This window comes from Pholcus phalangioides, unplaced genomic scaffold (assembly GCF_987345545.1).
Source record: "Pholcus phalangioides strain wild (caught in Gottingen) unplaced genomic scaffold, Ppha-v1.0 ptg000013l_1, whole genome shotgun sequence".
Classification (NCBI taxonomy): Eukaryota; Metazoa; Arthropoda; class Arachnida; order Araneae; family Pholcidae; genus Pholcus; species Pholcus phalangioides.
The window spans coordinates 24723133-24743651 of record NW_028301606.1 but is presented as its reverse complement, the minus strand read 5'-3'; the positions used below and the strand labels follow the sequence as shown (position 1 = coordinate 24743651).

Below are 20519 nucleotides of genomic sequence, written 5' to 3'. Positions count from 1 at the left end.
TTGGCGTAAGAATAGCATAAGCATTAAGTTTTTCCATCGTAAGCATTGCATGGGAATTTTTCTAAAACGAAATTAAATTTATCATAATTAAGGTTTTTCCGTATTCTGCAAATAATGTCTTGCTTAAAAAAAAGGGCATACTTAATACTCTGAACTAATATCCATTGCAACTTCTCAGAGATTGCGTTTTATGAAACAAAAATTTACGTAGACACCGCATAAATTCAGTAACAGCCGCAAAATTCTTAGCAATATATTTTTGGAAACTTAAGCACTCCATAATGCGGTACATTTGTGGTTAGATGCGCAATTTATTATTCAAAAATTATATATCTTTTGGAAATGGAATTTTTATCGGATTAGTTTTTTTGCAAAAAGATCAGCTGTTGTTTTCTTGGTAGCAAAATCATATTTACCGTGAAGCCCCACTTAAGTACTTTTCTAACTATACTGTATCAACGAAGAAACACAAACCAATTAAAATGATTAATTTGTTAGATAGAGGAGAGAAAGAGTAAGATTTAGGGAAGTAATGTTTTTGAATGCAATATTTTTTTCTAAAGATCTCTTACCTCGAGAACAATCAATCGGCCATTTTGATGTCAGAGCTAGCCCTAATACTTCCACCTACTTCCCAGGATGACGACGGCGACCAAAGTAAGAGCTCATCCAGAACAACAACAACAAGAAAAAGAAAGATGATGATGAAGGACACAAAAATCTGTCGGTCGGTCGGTCGGTCCCCGCTCGAGGTTTAACAGAGTTTTCGCCCTTTGCAGCAATTAAAAATTCCATTAGGGCAAACTGCTGATTGTGCTCCTATGTTAATAATGTTTTGCTGCTTCCTGCCACCAGGACGTCGGTTATTAAGTAAGATAAAAAGATCGGAAAATAACAATTTTTCTCCAACCTCATTGCCATCAGTCCCTCTTCTGCCTTCCTCTATAGTCCCCCCCCCCCCCACTCCATACATATTCCAGTGGAAAGCAATTTGTCCCGCTGCCTCCAACTAACCCTACCTCCAAACAAGCTTTTTGGATAGCAAATAAAATGGTGTGGAAGGCAGAGAATGTGGAAAACGAAAAAATTTTTCGTAGCATAACGTTAGGAAGGGAGATAGTAGGATATGTGACGACGTCCTTGTCGACATCCTCCGTGTTTTATGCTGACGACGACCACATGCAACTAAAAATCTCCATTTATACTCTCCGAATGAGTGACGAATGAGGTGATAATGTTACTTCACACAGAAAAATGGGTGCTCGGATCTGCATTATGTATAAATAGTTCTTGCTTCAATTCAGATGCCGATAGTGTCAAATGCTCATTTTTCCCCCCTCCCAAAAAACATCAATGCGTTTAATAGTTAATGCCATGTAATGTATTATCAACATATATTATTTATTATGTATTATTTTTCCGAGGCTTATTTCGTCATGGACTGGAGTATGCTATGAGGTTTTGGAGACCATACCAACAGAGGGACATAGACATGGTCGAGGGGTTTTCAGAGAAGAGCAACGCGTGCTCTTGGTGGCACGCGGGGCTCAAGCTATGAAGAGAGACTTGATTTTTTCCAAAACGTTTGCATTGGAAGAGCGCAACGGTTATTGATACGTCAATCAATTGCTTCGCCAAGGGAACACCACTGGTAAGGGACAATTCTAGGTTGTGGTGTCGCAGGGAGTTTTTCCTCTAATAGGGTTGTGAATAAATGGAATAGCTTTACCTCTGGACCTCTTGAATTCTAACACGATTGACACATTTAAAAAAAAAAGCAATACGATAAACATATTGGGATAAGTCGAAAAGCTATCCATACTTAGACGAGACAGCCATAATTTTTTATGGGCAGTATATTTATAATTTATCATAGTTATGGTTTTTTTATTGCTCTTATTGGGTTACTGCATTTTTTATATAGTTTGGATATACATTTGGGATCCATATTGTTTACGGGCATGTTTTTTCAGCCACCTCGTTGGACATTGTGTCAGTTTTTGCCTTTGTATTTGTATTATCAGTCTGTATTGAAGTCAGAGAATGTCGATGCTTCATTGGATCGAATCATCGAATAGAGAAATAATTTGAAGGAAAAAAAATTGAATTTTGAGATAACATTAAGCAATATTCGCAACAATGATAATTTAACATTTATCTCGATTCTCAAACGTGTGTTGTACAGGGTGAGTAAAAAGTCCGTAGAAAATTTAAAAATTCATAAAAACCGGAAAAATAACCGAAATAAAAAACGGTTCGCAGGGTTAGCATCGCTAGGTGACGGGAACCTTTTGAAGACCGGAAAAAAATAACTAAAAAAAACAGCCGATAGGAGGCGCTAACGTACACGAATCAAAGAAAAGATACCCAAATAATGAATAGAATGCCTCCAAATCGTTTATTGCCGCAGTATGTGTTCCACATGACCACCACCACACTGCAGGCGAGTCACAAGTCCAACAAATTTTTATCCTTCGCACTCAACATCCTTGTTCACATACATAGTTTACAACGGTCAACTGATTGTGGATTTAGGAACGCAAGTTCTTATAACCGTCTCATTTGCATATTTCCACCGAAGTCGCTCGTACCAGTGACACCTATCGGCTATTTTTTGGGGTTATTTTTTGCCTGTCATGAAAAAATTCCCGTGACAGCGATGCTAACCCTGCAAACCGTTTTTTATTTCGGTTATTTTTTCCGGTTTTTATGAATTTTTAAAGTTTCCACGGACTTTTTGCGCACCCTGTATTTAGTAATAATTTGTAAATTAGTTTGCATTTTTTTAATCAATTATCATAATTTTCCGCAATAATGAATTATCATAATTTAGCCGCGGCTTATTATTATAAATTCATTATAAGCCTATTAAATATTATTTTGCCTTATTACATTCTATATGTTTCGAGAAATTGAGACTTTTTATATATGTCCGAAACAATTAAACATTCATTTTACTGTAGGCTAATGTCTTATGAAGCGGTTCTCAACCTTTTTTGACTCGCGGGGCCCATTTCAGTCTGTAATTTCTATGGTGGAGCCCCATAGGAACCTTTTTTTTTTTCCTCATTCGTCAAATTTACTGATTTATTTTACCGTCGTGAAGCCGCTGGGACGTGCACGTGGAACACAGTTTGAGAACTCCTGGTCGAATGTTTAACCAATGACATTATTATAAAAAGGGAAGGAAGTATGAAATTGAGAGAGAGAGTTTCATTCAAATTTTCGTGTTTTCTTTTAGTTCTTGAGTGAAAATTACGTGGGGCTCATACAAAGCTGTGGTGTGTAGAAAATCATTGTAATTCTGCGAATATTGTTTTTACACAAATAATTTTTTAGATGCAGCTTATAGGGGTTCATTTGAGGGAAATTACGGTTATTACAGTGGATCCCGCTTATAACGTTACAGCTCAGAACATTTTCCTCCTTAGTATGACATGTTTTTGTGGTCCCAACTTCTAATTCTCATCAAGATTCCCCGTTCAGCGTGTTTTTTCCGATTATAACTTTTTTTCATGATGGTTTTTTGGAAACGTTAAAAGCGTGATCCACTGCATATGATGATTATCTATCATCGAATAATGATTATCTATCATCGAATAATGATTATCTATCATCGAATAATGATTATCCATCATCGAATAATGATTACCTATCATCGAATAATGATTATCTATCATCGAATAATGATTATCTATCATCGAATAATTATTATCTATCACCGAATAATGATGATTCACTGGCGACCGGTTGATCCTAGAGGTATAGGCCTACTTCCAATTAGGCAAAGTATCCAAATAACGTGTTGAACTCAGATATACGTCATTCACGTTGCAAGTTGATGTACAGTTGTTAAAATAAAAAATTAACTTTTTATTTTGGCATCCGCTGCTCAAAAACCTGGAGAGAAAGCTATTGTCCTGTCTTTTTCTTAAGTCCAACAAAAAAACTTCCAAGTTTCCAAGTGCAATATTCACTGAGGTGTTTGAATTGAAAAGTTGAAAAAAAAAATTGGAAAAAACCAACAAAAACTAACGGGCAACGCTCCTTTTCCTTACATATGCTGTTCCTGTTGCCCTTTCCCAATTTTCCTGTTTTCTTTCTTTAAAATAAAAAAATACCTCATCGAATATTTGCACTTAAAAATATGGAACTTCTTTGGTTGTCATCAAGAAAGACAGGGTATTAGCTTTGTAATTGGGTTCTTCATCATATGGTGTCCGTATGAAAAGTTAAAATTTTTATTTTAATAACTATACATACCCTTATAACATGAATGACGTATATCTGAGTTCTATACATTATTTGGGTAATCTTTTCTACTTGGAATTACGACTCAACGGTTTCCCAATAAAATGCGGAAAGGGGAATTAAGTAATCACCATGTATATAATATCATCATAATGGTATCATATGATAATGATCATCCATCATGGTAATCATATCATCGAATAATGATTATCTATCATATGATAATGATCATCCATCATGATAATCATATCATCGAATAATGATTATCTATCATCCAAATGATATCATCGAATAATTATTATCTATCATCCAAATGATATCATCGAATAATGTTTGTCTATCATCAATAATCATTAATCCTGGAAGTATTTGGAGAGATTAATCAGCAGCGATAAAGTTACGTTGAAAGGAAAATGTGAGTATGTATTAAAATAAATACTAGTGGATTTTCCAACTTAAGCGCGTTGCATACTAACGAATTTCATCAATAATTTTATTTTTTCGTTGCATATTAGAAGGGTCCTCTACAAATCTGTCATACCTTAACGACACCCTTGAATGAGGTGGTAAAAATTAGGAATTGAGCCAGTTACAACGTTTGATATACTGTGAAGCCTCGATACAATGATAAATCCTCTACAATAATACATTTATTTTTGAAATGGCTATACTCCAATGTTAAACTGATGGCTATTGATGTAACAATAAATCTCTCTAGAACTCAGTTTTTTCTTGGTCCACGAATTATCGTTATATCTAGGATTCGTTGTAATTCTAATCTCCAAAAACATTAAGCCGGCATCTCACATTGCTCTGATGTGCTACGCAAGCCATTTAGGAATCAAAGCAATCGAATAATACATCGGAAAAAATGCTACTTAAATTTTTTTTTTCAATTGCTTGGTTAAATTTATAAATTCACGTAAAGCAAAGATTGAATAAGAAATTGTCAAGAAGTGTCGAGGTAATGAACATTGTTCCTGTATCTTTATAATGTGTTCAGCACGTCATATTTGCATCGTCGGCTATCACGAACGCGTTACCTATTGATCAATCTCCCCTACAGTTTATTTTCTCATCATGGATTTCCGAAATCGCCCCCGTAAATTAGATTTTCCATGTTTGATTCGGGGTCTTCGTAACCCTGCAGGTCGTCGTCATAAGCTCATTTGCTGCCCCACGGCTAACAAACAGCAACCCGTTTCACGTGGAGCCACCGCCGCCGTAACAAGCGCTTCTCTGGCGGCTGCGTTTGCGAATAACGCTGTTGATATCGAAGCTTCTGGAGTATGGAATGATCTGAAACAACGATTTTATTAACCGGCGGAGCGAGATGGAGAAAAAATCATAACATGTCTACTGATTATTCAGCAAATTTGAGATAATGAAAATAAAAGTGTATCTACTCTTTGAAAACACGGTTGAATCTCGCTACAACGATGCTCGATATAACGATAAATCCCTCTACAACAATATACTTTCAAATCTTGTTTGGAATTGCCTGTATTCTAATGTTAAACACCTCTCGATATAATAATATCATCTACTACATTAAATCCCTTTGTAACGGTATTTGTTTAGAAGATTTTAAAACCGCTGCAACGATATTTTTTTATATTTTGCTCAAAATCGTCTTGAATTTAATTTTAACATCGTCCCTCCAAGAGTGTCCAATAGCATCGGTATTTTGCACCTCATTATCACACAAAATGTTGATAAAATCGTTGGTGCATCGTGGCCACATGATCGCAGAATAATTACGTTGATTAACATGAGCACGGGGTGTTGATAAAGCCGTATATATATCACCACTTGTTTCTTTAAGACACAAAAGTGCAATACGGTTAACTTCTTTCAGCTTCTGAATGAATTTCATTAATAGAATTATTAATACAACGAAGGTTTCGACGTCTGTCTGATTAGGGAAATAAATATAGGAAAGAAGAGAATTCAGCTGGCCTTGCAGGGAATCAAACACACGTCCTCTCGATTGCCGGGTGAGCGCCCGAGACCACTAGACTATAAAGAAGGCGAATCTCTTTTCCTTAGAGCTCGTGTGCGCTGAACGGAGCCAGACTGAGTTAGCCAGTCCTAACTCAAACCAAAGCTCACAATATCTGACACTACCACAAGATGGCAACTTATCCGAAGATGATGTCGAAACTTCGACTGTCGAAACCTTCGTAAATGATAGCGGAGAGTGGAAAATTAATTAGTTTTTCGCGACGAATAAATACTTCAAAGCGCGTTTTGTGATGGTGCTAACAACACACGGTTTTAGGAAACATGCCAGCAACAGCATAAATTTGGTGGTACGTGATAACAATGCTGTCTCTCGATATAATGATAATCCCTCTACAACGCTATTCTTTCTTGGCCCGAAGAATATCATTTTATCGAGGTCTCACTTTATATACAAAAGTTTCTATTTCGGTTTAGTGATCGTATTGTTTTTCATTTTGATATAGGAAAAATGTCATTAAAGCCAAAAATATTTAGCGGATTGTTTCCATTAGTACCCTTGTGTTATTATCATGCTGCGCTTTGATTGATTTGATTCTGTCATGAGCACATGCTTCAGGAAAAAACGTCAGAAAAATTTTAACATGTGTGGAACAGCATATTCAATCTTTTTCTCTTGAATTAAGAAACAAAATTTAAAAATAATGTTTTTTAGTTTATTTTTTGAATTAATTTAAAAGAATAAAAGTCGCAGCTACTCCATCAACTATTTTAAGAAATCACCATTTCGAATTCCAGACATTACTTACATTTACTGCAAGATCTGTGGTGGTCGAGTGGTTATAGTGCCGGACTCGTGATGCGAGGATCCGGGTTCGAACCCCACAGTGGTGGTCGGCTGAAGTTGGTTTTCTGTGGTTCCCAACTTCAAGGCGCAAATGCGAGCCGATCTCCCCGTTAAAAAGTCTCGCCACAGAGAGCAATAGTCCTACAACGGTAAATCATTCAACCATAACACTTCACTCATAGTTAGAAAAACTGGGGGCAGATGACAGCACTACACATAACAAGCATTACACCGAAACAAACTTTACGTCAGATTGCACTACACGTACACGCACATTCCCGCATGTACCGATTCGTTGGGTAGGGATTCCAAAAAATGGCTCGGGGATCCATGATGTTCTTAAGTCAGTCACCTCGTTGGGCAATTTGCCTGTTGTGGCGTTGTATTTGTATATATATATTGTATTGTATCTGTTCATGTCTCGGATTTCAGCCAGGTTTTCATTTTTGATAGCAAATTGTAATTATGTAATACTTCATAACGCACTAGAACTGTTAACACATATAAATAGAAATTTCTTCATACATAAACTTATTCACTCAATACTATTTCATTCTATGACAGTGGTTTTTACCCAGGCATCTACAGATCCCTCTCCTCTATCCTTTGGGATGCTTGGAGAGATTTAGTGGGGTCAAGTTCATGAGCATGGAAGGAGAAAAATTGACTCATTGTATTATATTACATTGCCTTCATTTTAATTTTCACGCTAAGGGATTCCATGAATTTCACAATATTGGCACAACCAGTCCGTGAAGCACAAAATGTTGATAACCCTTTTCGATATGAAATTTTTTTTTAATAATAAATTCTTTCGTAAAATCACCTTCAACTCATGAAATAAACCTCTTATTGAGTTCAAGAATTTGGAAAAATTATTCATAACTTTCACAGCATGCAAAAACATTGATTGGTCGGTGATTGAGTAGTTTATATCAAGTCTGATGCAAAATATGCAAGACATGCGTGACTCACCTTGTGTCTGCGTCGGAGAAGGCGAACCCCAAGCTCCCTTATACGCTGGCTCTGCAAAAAATACATAGTCATTGAAAACCGTTGATAAATCATTCAATCAATAAATTTCAGTTCACTAACTTGCAAAGTTATATATTTTTCATAATTAACTGTTATTAATAAAAAGAAATTTAATTCGGTATTCAATTAACGTTTAATTTTCATAAATCTGAATGGCAAGAAGCTGAAAACAATTAAGTGATTATAATGAAATGTGCCAATAAAAACTCTTAGTAAGCTTGCATGGGATTCATTTGTTTTGTTATTTCAGTATATACATTAAATTAAAAATTAAAAGTAAAGGGAAATATGCGCCTGTTGTTTTGAGTTAACAAATATTTCAAATTGATAATTTAAAAAAAAAATTAAATATATCCTCAATACTGAATGTAAAAATGCATACTTTGACTAATTGATTGAAATATCAAGTCACTGAATCAACAAATTCAGTGATTTCTCAGTCTAATCAAAAAATTTTAATGGTGATTTCACAAACAATTTCAAGTGAAAAAAACTCAACAAGTAATTCAAAAAGTTTTACTGAAATGTTATTAAATTTATATTTTCAATTTAAATAAAATGTCTTGCATCTAACTTCATTTTTATCTCGAATTAAATTATTATTTTTGATTATTAATTGATTATAAAAATATTAAAAACGATCTTAAAAAATATTTAAATAAAATACTCGATGAAAGTTCCATCAAAAAAGAGATATTCAAAATATCTAGATATAATAAAAGACATTTCATTCATTCACACATATTTAAAAAAAAAAGAAAGTTTTAAAAATTTCAGAATTTTTTTGAATGAAAAAAAAAAAATAAGTTCAAGAACGAAAATGAAAGTGTGAAAAACAATTTCAATTCCGAATTTTTCTTCCTCTCATGATGTACATGAAGTATTTGCTTGCGGAGATGAGAAACGCGCTTCCCTCATCATGTGTCATAGTTTTTCATTTCGCTGCCGTTTTTCTTTTTGATGAAAATAATGTTAGAAAAAAATTTGATGGCTCTATTTCAATCTGAATTCAACAATTTTTTTCTTCTCCCGTGAAAGGTGCGAAAAGACAATCAATACGCAAGAGCGAGAGAAAGAGTAAAAAGAATGCTATAAAATATTGCGAAATCATTTTTTTTCTTTTAACATAGAAAATAAATTTTATCTTTCATAGAATATGAAATTTCTTTGACATTTTCAAGTATGTCCGTTATTACTACTGTAATACCTCTTTTATTTTCCTCTATTTCATTTTCTGTGGATGTTCTTGAAAACATGAAATAGCAATCTTGTTCATATTTTTCTCCCTACGATATATCTGTTTTTTCTATTTTAGATCGTTTTTCTGTCATTTTTATGTATTGCCGTAGCGAAAAGCAAAAATAAAATCAATAAATAATTATGTGAAAACATTTTGAAGCATAGTCTTACTTGGGTTTGTAATACTTTTATGTTACTTTATAAAAAAAAATACAATAATTAGAAATTGTTTTTATGTATATTGATGATAATACTGTGTGCGCACGTGTGTGTGTATGAAACTGTAATAACAATAATTGTTTGTTTCAGTCCGTAGTCACACAATGCACACTCAGGCCAATCGGACCGAGATACGATGAAGCCGAACGGCATCCTAAACTTTGCCGAAGACGGGATATTTGAACACCATGATCTATCGATCTATAATGCCTTACTAGTCATTACCCTTGCATTAGATTAGAAAATCGTGTAAAATTAAGGGTTATGTGATACTGAAGAAAAAATTATATCACTATGAGAGATTATTAAAAATTTTATGAATATGCGGTATTTTTTATAATTGTTCTGAATTTAAATATTTAAAGCTTAGAAATCATAGAAAGCCAACTATATGACACTCTTGGTTTCAACTCGTTTCTGAAGTTTCTACTTGGATTACTGAAACTATAAAATAATTGGTTGCCGTATATATAGGTATGCACGGTATGAAAGTAATATGGGATAATCTCTAGAAATAATGAAGAATTCCGAAGTTTGTTTAATTACTTAGTTTCTGATAGAGCAGATTGCATAAGTATAAATCAAAGCAAATATAGAGTGATTTATAATTTAAAGTGAAGTTATTTATTTCTTTTTTAACGAAAATGCAAACCATATTTTTCTTCACTTTTTTTCCTATTTACTGATTTTATGTAATCCGTATATTTATTTTAAAAATGATTAGGTGAGCAAATTCATGTTCAATATACAACTTGATTAAGTGTAAATTTATTTGTAAACTTTAATTTTCAAAATTAGAAAACCACATAAAATATTAATTTGAATCATTTCATCTGTATTGGCGTGAAAAATAAAGTTTGAGTTACATTAACTAAAATTTTCATATAACTGATAACACATCTTTCTAATGAAAAACGTAAATTAATTATGTCTTTTTTTTCTGCTTAATAAGAGATTAAATTTCAGAGACCATTCACTCAAATGTATCAATTTATCCGTATGTTCTTGAAATACCACGTGTAAACTATAAAAGATTTTTTTTAAATATCAACAAAATGTAACGAAAGTTTTTATTAATGCTATATAGTACAATAAAAGTTAAGACATATTTTTTCTTAATTTTTCAAATGTTTCTTCTTAATTTTTCAAATGTTTCTTCTTAATTTTTCAAATGTTTCTTCTTAATTTTTCAAATGTTTCTTCTTAATTTTTCAAATGTTTCTTCTTAATTTTTCAAATGTTTCTTCTTAATTTTTCAAATGTTTCTTCTTAATTTTTCAAATGTTTCTTCTTAATTTTTCAAATTTTTTTCCCTAATTTTTCAAATTTTTTTTTCCTAATCTTTGATTTAATTTATTTGGTTCAATCAGTTGGTTTGACTTTGAATTTCGAAAAATGTATAGAGACTCGTTTATTGATGGTTTTTTTTTCACTCACATGAAAACTCTATGATGAAATGAAAAACTATCACATGAAAAACTATGATGTTAAATATTGGTTTTCTTCTACAGTTACATCAGTATGAATCACGCTGAAAAATATTCTTGTCGAATAGCATATACAGTAATAAATTTTTATTTATTTTTTAAATTTTGGTACCATATTCAAACGCCAAATTATTTTTCTGGTTCTCACCAGAATTATGTTTGAACGATTCGGCAAATGACATGCGCGTTCCATAAAACTGGCTTTTTTTAAACATTATTTTGGAAATTTCAGTTCATTAATTGTTCGAGTGTTTAAAAAAGAAGTAAGTACTAGCATTTTCCGACACACACGTTGCACTTTTTGACGCGTCACGTCAATTTCATTAACTCATTTGCTTGAAAACATTATTAAAATAATGACGATGACGAAATGAACTTGTAATTAATTTTTTCCATCAACATACGTGTTTTGTTACAACTGAAATAGCAAGGGAAACACGTCTGCTATCAGCATGCTTATCTTCATTCAGTTCCTTGTTATATATCATAGGATTATAAATATTTATTTCCAGTGTCATGTTTAAAATCATTTCAAAATTCCAACATTACCTGTTTGTTTAAATTTGAAGAAAGCTTCAATATATTTTCTCGCTGACCACTGTCAGTTTTAATCTCGGAATTTATAGTAATTACAGTTACTATATTTAAATTGTGAAATAATTTTTCACCGTTCATTACAAGTAATACGAATGTGCGAATGACATCGTCAGATTTTTTCTTTTAATCTCATTTAGTTGTATTTTCACAGTACTCTATAAGTTTATAAAAAAGCTTACATTAGAAATTAAATTATTAAATGGCGTACATGTGATTCAGGAAATAGTCACTGAGATAACCAATTTAACATTTGTTGTATACGTTTATTTAAAGTTATTTTCATTTTACGTCATACTCAGCGCATTATGATAGTACTATAAACTATCAATTTTTGAATCATATTTCAAAAATAATTATAAATATTTTCCAATTTTTCAATAACTTTCTAAAAAAATCAACATTTTAAAGCTGACTAATGACTATTTAAAAAAATTTGTAATTTACCATTTTCATGATTATGACATGTGATCATAGCTTTAGACTTCCGAAGAAGATTCAATAAAAAATTTTCATTAATAATTATTATAATTCGTCTTTCATACTCACCCGTGAACAACATTGGAAGATTGGTTACAGGCGATGCAGCACCGTATAATTCTGTCTTGGTTGCGGCTGGTTGCATCCACAGCCGATACACTTCGGCTCCGTAGCCTCGGCACTGCAACTCCCGAGGCTTGTGTTCTCCGTCTCGCGCCACTTCGACAGACACACTAGCTCGGCGAAACCCGGCTATAGCTCATTTGTTCGAACACTGTATCAATGTTATTATGCAATGGACGGCGACAGCAGCAGCATTCGAACATCAACATCCGGCATCGCGTATATTTCAGCTTATCATACGAGTAATTCTGACCTCTCAAATATACACGTAAGATTTTCTACTTGTCGAACTGATTCTTGAGTTCCGAATAAATGCTCGATTCTCTCACCAAAATCAATTAAAAAACGCAGAAGTATTTTTTTGAGTAAATTGTACGCTTCTTTTATCTTGCATGATCCATCTTAGCTGAAATCATATTCTTCGCAGAACACTTTTTCATTCATTCTCCAGAAATTTTTCAAACCATCATGAAATTTGTTTCGATCTCGATGATGATTCCGAAACCAAACTTACATCTACCAGAACAATATATTCAGTGAATTCAATAGAAATTTCTACAATTTCTAACAAAAATTTTCGAGTTACATAACTGCCGTGAAATACACAATATTATACCTTAATTCTTTTTTGTTTCTTCATTAAAAGTTGTAGGAAATCATCGATTAAGAATCTCACGAGCCGTTCTGGACTGGTTTTTTTTTCAGAAAAACATCAAAATTCTTTCTTTTAGAACTTCAAAGAGAATCGTGAATGTTTGCAATCTTCCAAAATAAAATTTGATACATATTTACCTATAACGGAGCAGATATCTTCAAAAAAAAAAACGCGAGAAATTCACGAATGATCTCGCCTCGAAGTATAAATATGAATATGGAAAACACACGAGGTATTTTTCTCTCTTTCTCTCCCTTTTTAGTCGTAGTATGTATATGGGGTGGGGATCGGCCCGGCCGGTCTCGGTGTGCGTCGGAAGCAGCAGCAGCAGCAGCCCGCTCCAGAACAGAGAGAGAGAGTGTGCGCTAAGCGAGCGCAAATCGATGGTCTCGCCACCGCGCTTCACTTTTGTAAATGGCCCTCTAATCGAGGACGAGGGAGGGGGGGGACGCAAAATCAAAGGCAGAAAAGGGGTTCCTATGGTCTCCTGGACACGACAGGGCCACCTCTCTTTCCAACCTCCATCAGCTCGCTTTCAACTAAACCGCGACTCTTGCTCGTAATCCCCCCCCCTCCCCTCTTTCTAGATATATCTATTTTTTTTTTTTTTTTCGTTTCGGAAACCTCTCGGCCAATGGGATTGGAGAACTTTCCGCCAAGCGCGTCAAGTACATGTTTCTCGAAGGAAACCCCCACCATCCTTTCCGCCAATCAGAAAACGGGCGTTCTTATTGTCGGTCGAGCCCTAGACTCAGCGACTAATGAATTATGCGAAGGCATTTCCTCTCCTTCACTCATTCCTTGTGCCTTTTTTTTTTTCTTTTGCCCACCTTATCCACCAATTTTTTTTTTCCTTAGCCATTCTTCTTCTTCTTCTCCGTTTTCCGGGAGTAGATTCCGGAGAATTTTCCGGATAGGAGGGGGATTTCCTCAATCAGAAGGAGCACGACTCGCAGCGTTTTTCCTTGAGTGCTTTTTTGTATTTGTATTCTTTTTTGATTTTTTTGATTTTTTTATTCACCTTTATTCCGTCTGGTATTGTATATATCAATACTTTCAACGTTTTGGTGAAGATTATTTTTTTGTTATGGAAATGTTCAACATTGTCCACGTGAATTTTCAAATTACTTATAAAGTCATTTGGCAACTGAGAAAGAATATGTGTCATAAATTCCAGTGTTACGAGAAATGTTATAGAAGAAATATTTTCCTAAAACGTTAGGAAGAAACTTATAATTTCTTTCGGTATTTATATAGATTTTTTAAGAAGAATATTCCATTCTTTATCATGAATGCACAAATTACTAATGTTTTAGTAATAAAAATTATATAAATTTATTATATTGATCTAACGATAAAATTCCAAACTAAAAGAATTTTTTTAAAGTCTGAGTGTTGGCTTCTTGGCATATATACGCTACATGCTAAGAAGCCAACTAGAGATTTCTGTCAAAAGACCATTACGCTTGCATCAAAAGTAGATCCCAGAAGGAAGATTTCCTCAATCAGGAGCACGACTCACAGTGTTTTTCCTTTAGTGCATATTTTTATTTGTATTCTTTTGATTTTTTTTCTGTATTCACTTTTATTCCATTTAGTATTATATATGTTAATACCTTTAGAGCGTTTTGGCGAAGATTTTTGTTTTCATCGCATCATCACAATGTTCCATATTGTCCACGTGAATTTTCACAAATTACGCATGAATTCATTTAGTTACATTGAGAAAGAATATGTATCCATGATAAATTGCAAAGTTACAAAAAATATTGCAGAAGAAATAATTTCCTAAAACGTTAAGAAAAAGCAGTTTCTTTCGGTATTTATCAAGATTCTTTTTGTTCTAAGCAAATATTCCCTTTTTTATCATAAATAAACAAATTCCTAATTTTTTATGAAAGTTACGAAATCATATCGATAAAATTACTAACACAAAGAATGACATCTTAGTTACACCTGATATTTTCTTTTAGTACGTTCAATATTTTTCATGAAAATAGATTCTTCATGTTTTTTCCATGGGAATGCCCACATTGTCCGCATGAATTTTCAAAGTACTCATAACGTCATTTAGCAACATCGGGATAGAATATCGTTTCCAGTTTTTTATTATGGATACACGAATTATTATTAATACATAATTTTGGGTGCGTATTACGAAAACATATGAAACAAAAAAGTAGAATAAACACCAATAATTTCTTTAAAAAATCTGAGTGTTGGCTTCTTAGCACATATGCTTTATATCTTAAGAAGCCAGCTTCAGATAACTGTTAGATCAGTATTTTCCAAAGTGGGCGATATCATCCCTTGGTAGGCAATGGAAGGGTTCAAGGGGGCGATAGAAGCTAAGATAAAGACCCTATGTGTTCAGATAAGTCGGAGGCGATAAAAGAAAAAATTTTCTGCATACGGGGGCGATGGGACAAAAATGTGGGAAATTATGTGTTACATGTTTAAAGCATCCACCTACGTAAAAAATTCCTATTTGAAAGCAAATATGGATTTTTTTACTTCTATAAAATCTCTTTTTTTTTTTGCGATTCCACAAGAAACCGTGTTTTGTTAATATCACGCTTAGAACCGAAGTTATGCCTACTTTAGTATATATAAACCACTATGCACAGAATATTTTTATTTGATAAAAAACTTCAAAATTGTCAAAAACGTTGTATATTGCCAGTCAAGATGAATAAAATGCCTAGGCTTGAGACCTCAAATTGTCTAAACTGTCTTAAAAACTTTTAAATATTTTATTTTGGTCCTCTATCGAAGACATAAAGGGAGCTAACTTTTTCGATAAAAGTAAAATCTCAAAAAAAAAAAAAATCTGGGCAAATGCCATGGTTTCATGCAATGTCCTGAAATTAGAGAAATGATTGTGAGAAAAAGAGGTTTGCGTTTGGGCAACGAATAAAAAGTTTTGGGTCAAATAAAAAAATGAAACAATCTCAAACACAAACTGATAAAGAGTATAGAATTTCTCAAGCTAAATTGTCAAGCATTAAGAAAAATTTGAATTGGTGAAAGAAAAGAAGCTTGTTCATAGAAATTGAAGCTTGACGAGAAAGAGAAAATATTATTTTGGCGTTATTGACTTATTTATATCGCAATGGTCACATGCAGAAAGAGCAGCAAGTGTGTTAATCAACGGAGCCATGATTAGTCAAAAAGCAGAAGAAATCACCCAAGATTTTGAAAACAGTGAAAATTTTTGTTGGAAAAGGATGGTTACACAGATGACCATAAAACATCAACTCGGTGTTTAAGACTATGCAAACTATATAACACACTATACAAACTAGACAAGACATTATACAAACTAGACAAGACATTATACAAACTATATAAAACATTTCAAAAACTGTATAAGACATTATACAAACTATACTAACGGTTTGGAAGGGCAATTGTAAATTGTTCCCCATATAATCGAATGCTCTACATAACCGTATACTTTATGCTGAAACCATTCATATCCCTTTAAAGTGGGCCTGACTGTACTTATATAACCATTTGGTAGCATCACTAAATAATATGTATGATAAATTTCAAACTTATGAAAAATATATTGAAGTAATATTCTCCTAAGACATTATATTTCATAATTTTTTTTGGTATCGATAAAGATTATTCAAAGGAAAATATTCTAGTTTTCTATTATGAATTCATGAAATATCATAAATACGCTGCATTCTTATTCGAAATCATACAAATACAAATACAAGACCACAACAGGCAAAATGCCCACCGAGGTGACGAAGATGCCCGGATCGGAATAAAATTCCACATACAAAAGTTAATTTTTTTCAGTAATCTGAATTTTGGCATCTTAGAATATTAAATATAAGCAAAATGCTAAAAATCCAACTTCTGTTTTTTCCTCAAAGTTAGCATTATAAATGATCATTTAATATCGAAGTTAAAAATCCACCACAACACAAAGGAAATTTTTTTCAGATATCTGAATGTTAGCTTCTTAGCACATGTGAATTATATGGTAAAAAGCCAGCTTTAGGTCTATCTTAGAAGTTAGCATTACAGATGATCCGTTATCAAAATTAAATTTCCACAATTACAAAAGAATTTTTTTTTCAGTTGTCTGATTGTGAGCCTCTTACCACACATACATTATATGCTAAAAAGTCAGCTTCATGCTTCTCTTGGAAGTTAGCATTGCAGACGATCCGATAACGAAGGTGACTTTTAAGCTTGCGTGGGAAAGCATCTTTCTCCACTTGATATTGCATATGCCAGTACATTCGGTGTTTTAGCTGGAGATTATTCTTCTTTCTTTTTCATGGGAATGCTTCATATTTTTAGTATAAATTTTCAAACTGATTTTAATTTCGAGAAAATAAGTTCACCTTAGTAATATGGCCGGCTAAAAAAACTTTTTATATTGTATACGACACGCATAATTTACATTCAGAAACATAAATAAATCAATATTAAATCAAAGTAAATGCTGTACATTCGATTAGTTCCCAAGTTCTTTTTTAGAATTTCATAATATTACTGATTAGACCCATTCTCATCAGCAAAAATGTATTTTTTAAATGGATTAAAAAGTCTAAATGGAATAAATACCAGAAAAAATTCATCAAAACCCCTCAAGGAAGAATGCCAAAAAAAGAATTATGTTTAATGTTCGAAAAACATTTTATGTTTATATCACAGAAACATAATATTATCGTATTCGTTATTTATTTATTTGACGTGTAAATTACAAAATTTATGTCACACTAGATTCAACAAAAACAATTTTCATGCGAAATGTTTGTTTTTGAGCAAGTACAATGTTATATGCTAAGAAGTTAGTATTTAGGAAATATTCGATGGAACTTGCAGTAGTGTGCGTTGAGCATTTGGGAGCTGATGTACAAAACTTTAAGCCCGTTGTTTTTAAACAAACTAATCGTGAAGTAAACAAAAAATATAGCCGAACCGAAGATGTTACAGTAATGGAAAACCTATTCGTTAAATCGAAGAGTTTAAGCTACGGGAAAAATTCAAACTATTACAAGTTTAAAGTTCATACACCAACAAAATGTTATTCGTACTCACATAAACCTTGGAGCAATGCACAAAAAAAGAGCAGAAAGATGTAAAAGGATAGAAGAAGGATATCGCCAACCAACTCGTATCTTCCGTTACTGGACATTGCGCTTCAATGGTGATCCTATTATGTTTACATCATTACTTAGTATCCATGTTCCTCTTCCTTTTCATCCCTTCCTGTCATTCATTCAACAGAGAGAGAGAGAGAGAGAGAGAGATGACCACTGTCCATTAATGGTCAACCCCATCGCATTTTCAGGATGGAGTTCAGCTTGGACGGGGTGGGGAAGTCAGAAGTGAAGGAGAAAGTACTGAAAGGGAGAGAGAGAGAAATAGATCAGCCTCGGAAATCGGAAACTCGATGACAAGCCATGACCATCGGTCAGCGAGGAATGATGAGGAAGCCACCAGGCATATATTTGTTCAGTCCGCAATGTCCGTTTCTTCATAGACCGAATCTAATGCGGACGAAGGGGGAATGACACAGATTGCAAAAGACAAAGGTCAGGGGGAATATCCTGAGTATATGGATGACCATTGATCATAGCGATAAGTTCTAGTTACAGACTCAAATCTCAACATATATTTTACGTTAACTTAACACATTTCTCTTTCAAAGAAAAAAAAACATTTCATAACAAAATCCAACTTGCATTTTAAAAAAAAAATTCCAAAATTTTTTTTTTTTAAATTAAACCACCACCAGGAAAAAACTAGAGTAAAATTTTTTCGACCATACTCAGTATAAAATTCTAAAATTCCCGGTCATGAAAATGGAAGAAAAAGGGGACCGAAGGAAAAAAGTCCTCCAACGTCAGAAAAAAAGACCCAAAGATACCAACCCAATACGATAGAAAAGTACCTTAAAGGAAAAAAAAAAAGAACAACGATTACGTTGAGTAGATTTCTTTACTTCTTTTACGTGGACGAGATATAGTAAAGCCACTGCCGGGAATAGAGAGGGGGCTAAGGAAAAAAAATCCACAAGGCTTGGGTGTGAAAAGGAGGCTTCTATGTGCGAGATAGAGATAGAGAGAGTTAGGGGAAGTCCAGGGAATAGTAGTATCCTGGCTGACATCCGGAGGCGAATCCGGCCTATCTTGGACTACTTTCCCTACCAGACTCCTAAGATCCTCTCCAACATACCGCTGTATTTTTCGTCTTCCACCATCTCCTATACACGTATACATCTCCTCTCTCTCTTTCTTTCTTTAGAGAATAGCCCGAATGTATCGGCACCAGTGCCGTGGATAAATGTTATAAAGGGGGCAGTGTGAAATCTTACATCAGAAGCCTTGAGGAATATTTCTCTTCATGATCCATGCCAATAGAATTTCCCATGCTTACATCATGGATTGCTCAATTTTGTAGGATAAACCAGTTTCCTGTGAATAATCATACGCGGAATTACATACATGGAACTACTCAAAACTGCAGAGTGTAAAAGCGTTTTGTAAATCAAAAAAACTTTTTGTTGTGTAATTTCTCGTTTTTTGACGATACATTGATATGCCTTAGAATTCAATTAAAGACTCAAACATATTGACAGAAAAAATTGAATATTTTTATTTCGAGGAATTTCATAAATAATTATACAGGGTGTCCCATAAATACGTTAATAGTTTTAAAATTCATATAAATTGAAGAAACTGGTATATTAGACTGCGGTTTGCTAAAAAAAATTATTCTAACGAAGGGGGGTTTCGGTATAGAAAAAAAAATTAGTTCAAATTTTTAGGGCACTGCTTGAAAGCAAATCACCAGAAATATTCAAATCGGAGCGCTATATAATGCAGGATGAACCATTACCAGCTCATATCTCGATTTGCCTGTTACTAGGGCTTACATAAGGTTTCCATTGTGATCTTGGCATTTGTGGATAAAGCATTATTGGTGAACTTGTTTCACACTAGCCATGAAATGCTGTCTAAAGCTCATTAACGTTTCGGACACACAAGAGATTGAAAAAAAAGTTCAGGTGGAATCACATCTGATTTGTTTTCGTGCAGTGTCTTCTATCGAGAAAAATTTGAACTAATTTTTTTCTCTGTACCAACAAAAAATCCCCCTTCGAGAGGATAACTTTTTTGTAAACCGCATTCGAGTAGGCTTATATGTTTTCTTCAATTTTTATGAATTTGTGGTACACCCACGTTGAGCTAACCAAAAGTTTAGAGTGTAATAGCATTTTCTAAATCATAACTTTTCATGTATAATTTCTCGTTTTGACGATATATTGACGTTCAAGAATTAAAACTGAATTTCGCTTGAAGCCTCCAAAATATAGACCAAAAAGATAGAATAATTGAAGGATAAAAGTGGTAAACGTTGTAAGTGTTAAATGAGAAAATGTTGGGAAATCGTAAAAAAACTGTATTTGCGGCCCGTAAGAACGTTTATATTTGTGACCTCTTTAAACGCTCCTTTGAACCACTTTGAGGCACTTTTCACGTTGACACAATATAAAGCATCACTCATTTGACAATTTAACGTAAAAAACGGTGTTTGAATTTTTTTAGCGCTTACAGCGTCGGCCATTTTTATCCTTCAATTTGATTCATGGAAT

The 20519-nt window shown here is 33.5% G+C and overlaps 1 protein-coding gene across 1 annotated transcript in view; it reads right to left on the bottom strand.

Annotated features, from left to right (window-relative positions):
• Nucleotides 1-20519, bottom strand: part of LOC149078839 (retroviral integration site protein Fli-1 homolog) — a 130965-nt gene that overhangs the window by 38971 nt on the left and 71475 nt on the right. The window contains exon 5 of the mRNA XM_089240998.1: nt 8036-8086. Within this exon, the coding sequence (XP_089097124.1) occupies nt 8036-8086 (51 nt within the window). The remainder of the gene's footprint in view (nt 1-8035; nt 8087-20519) is intronic.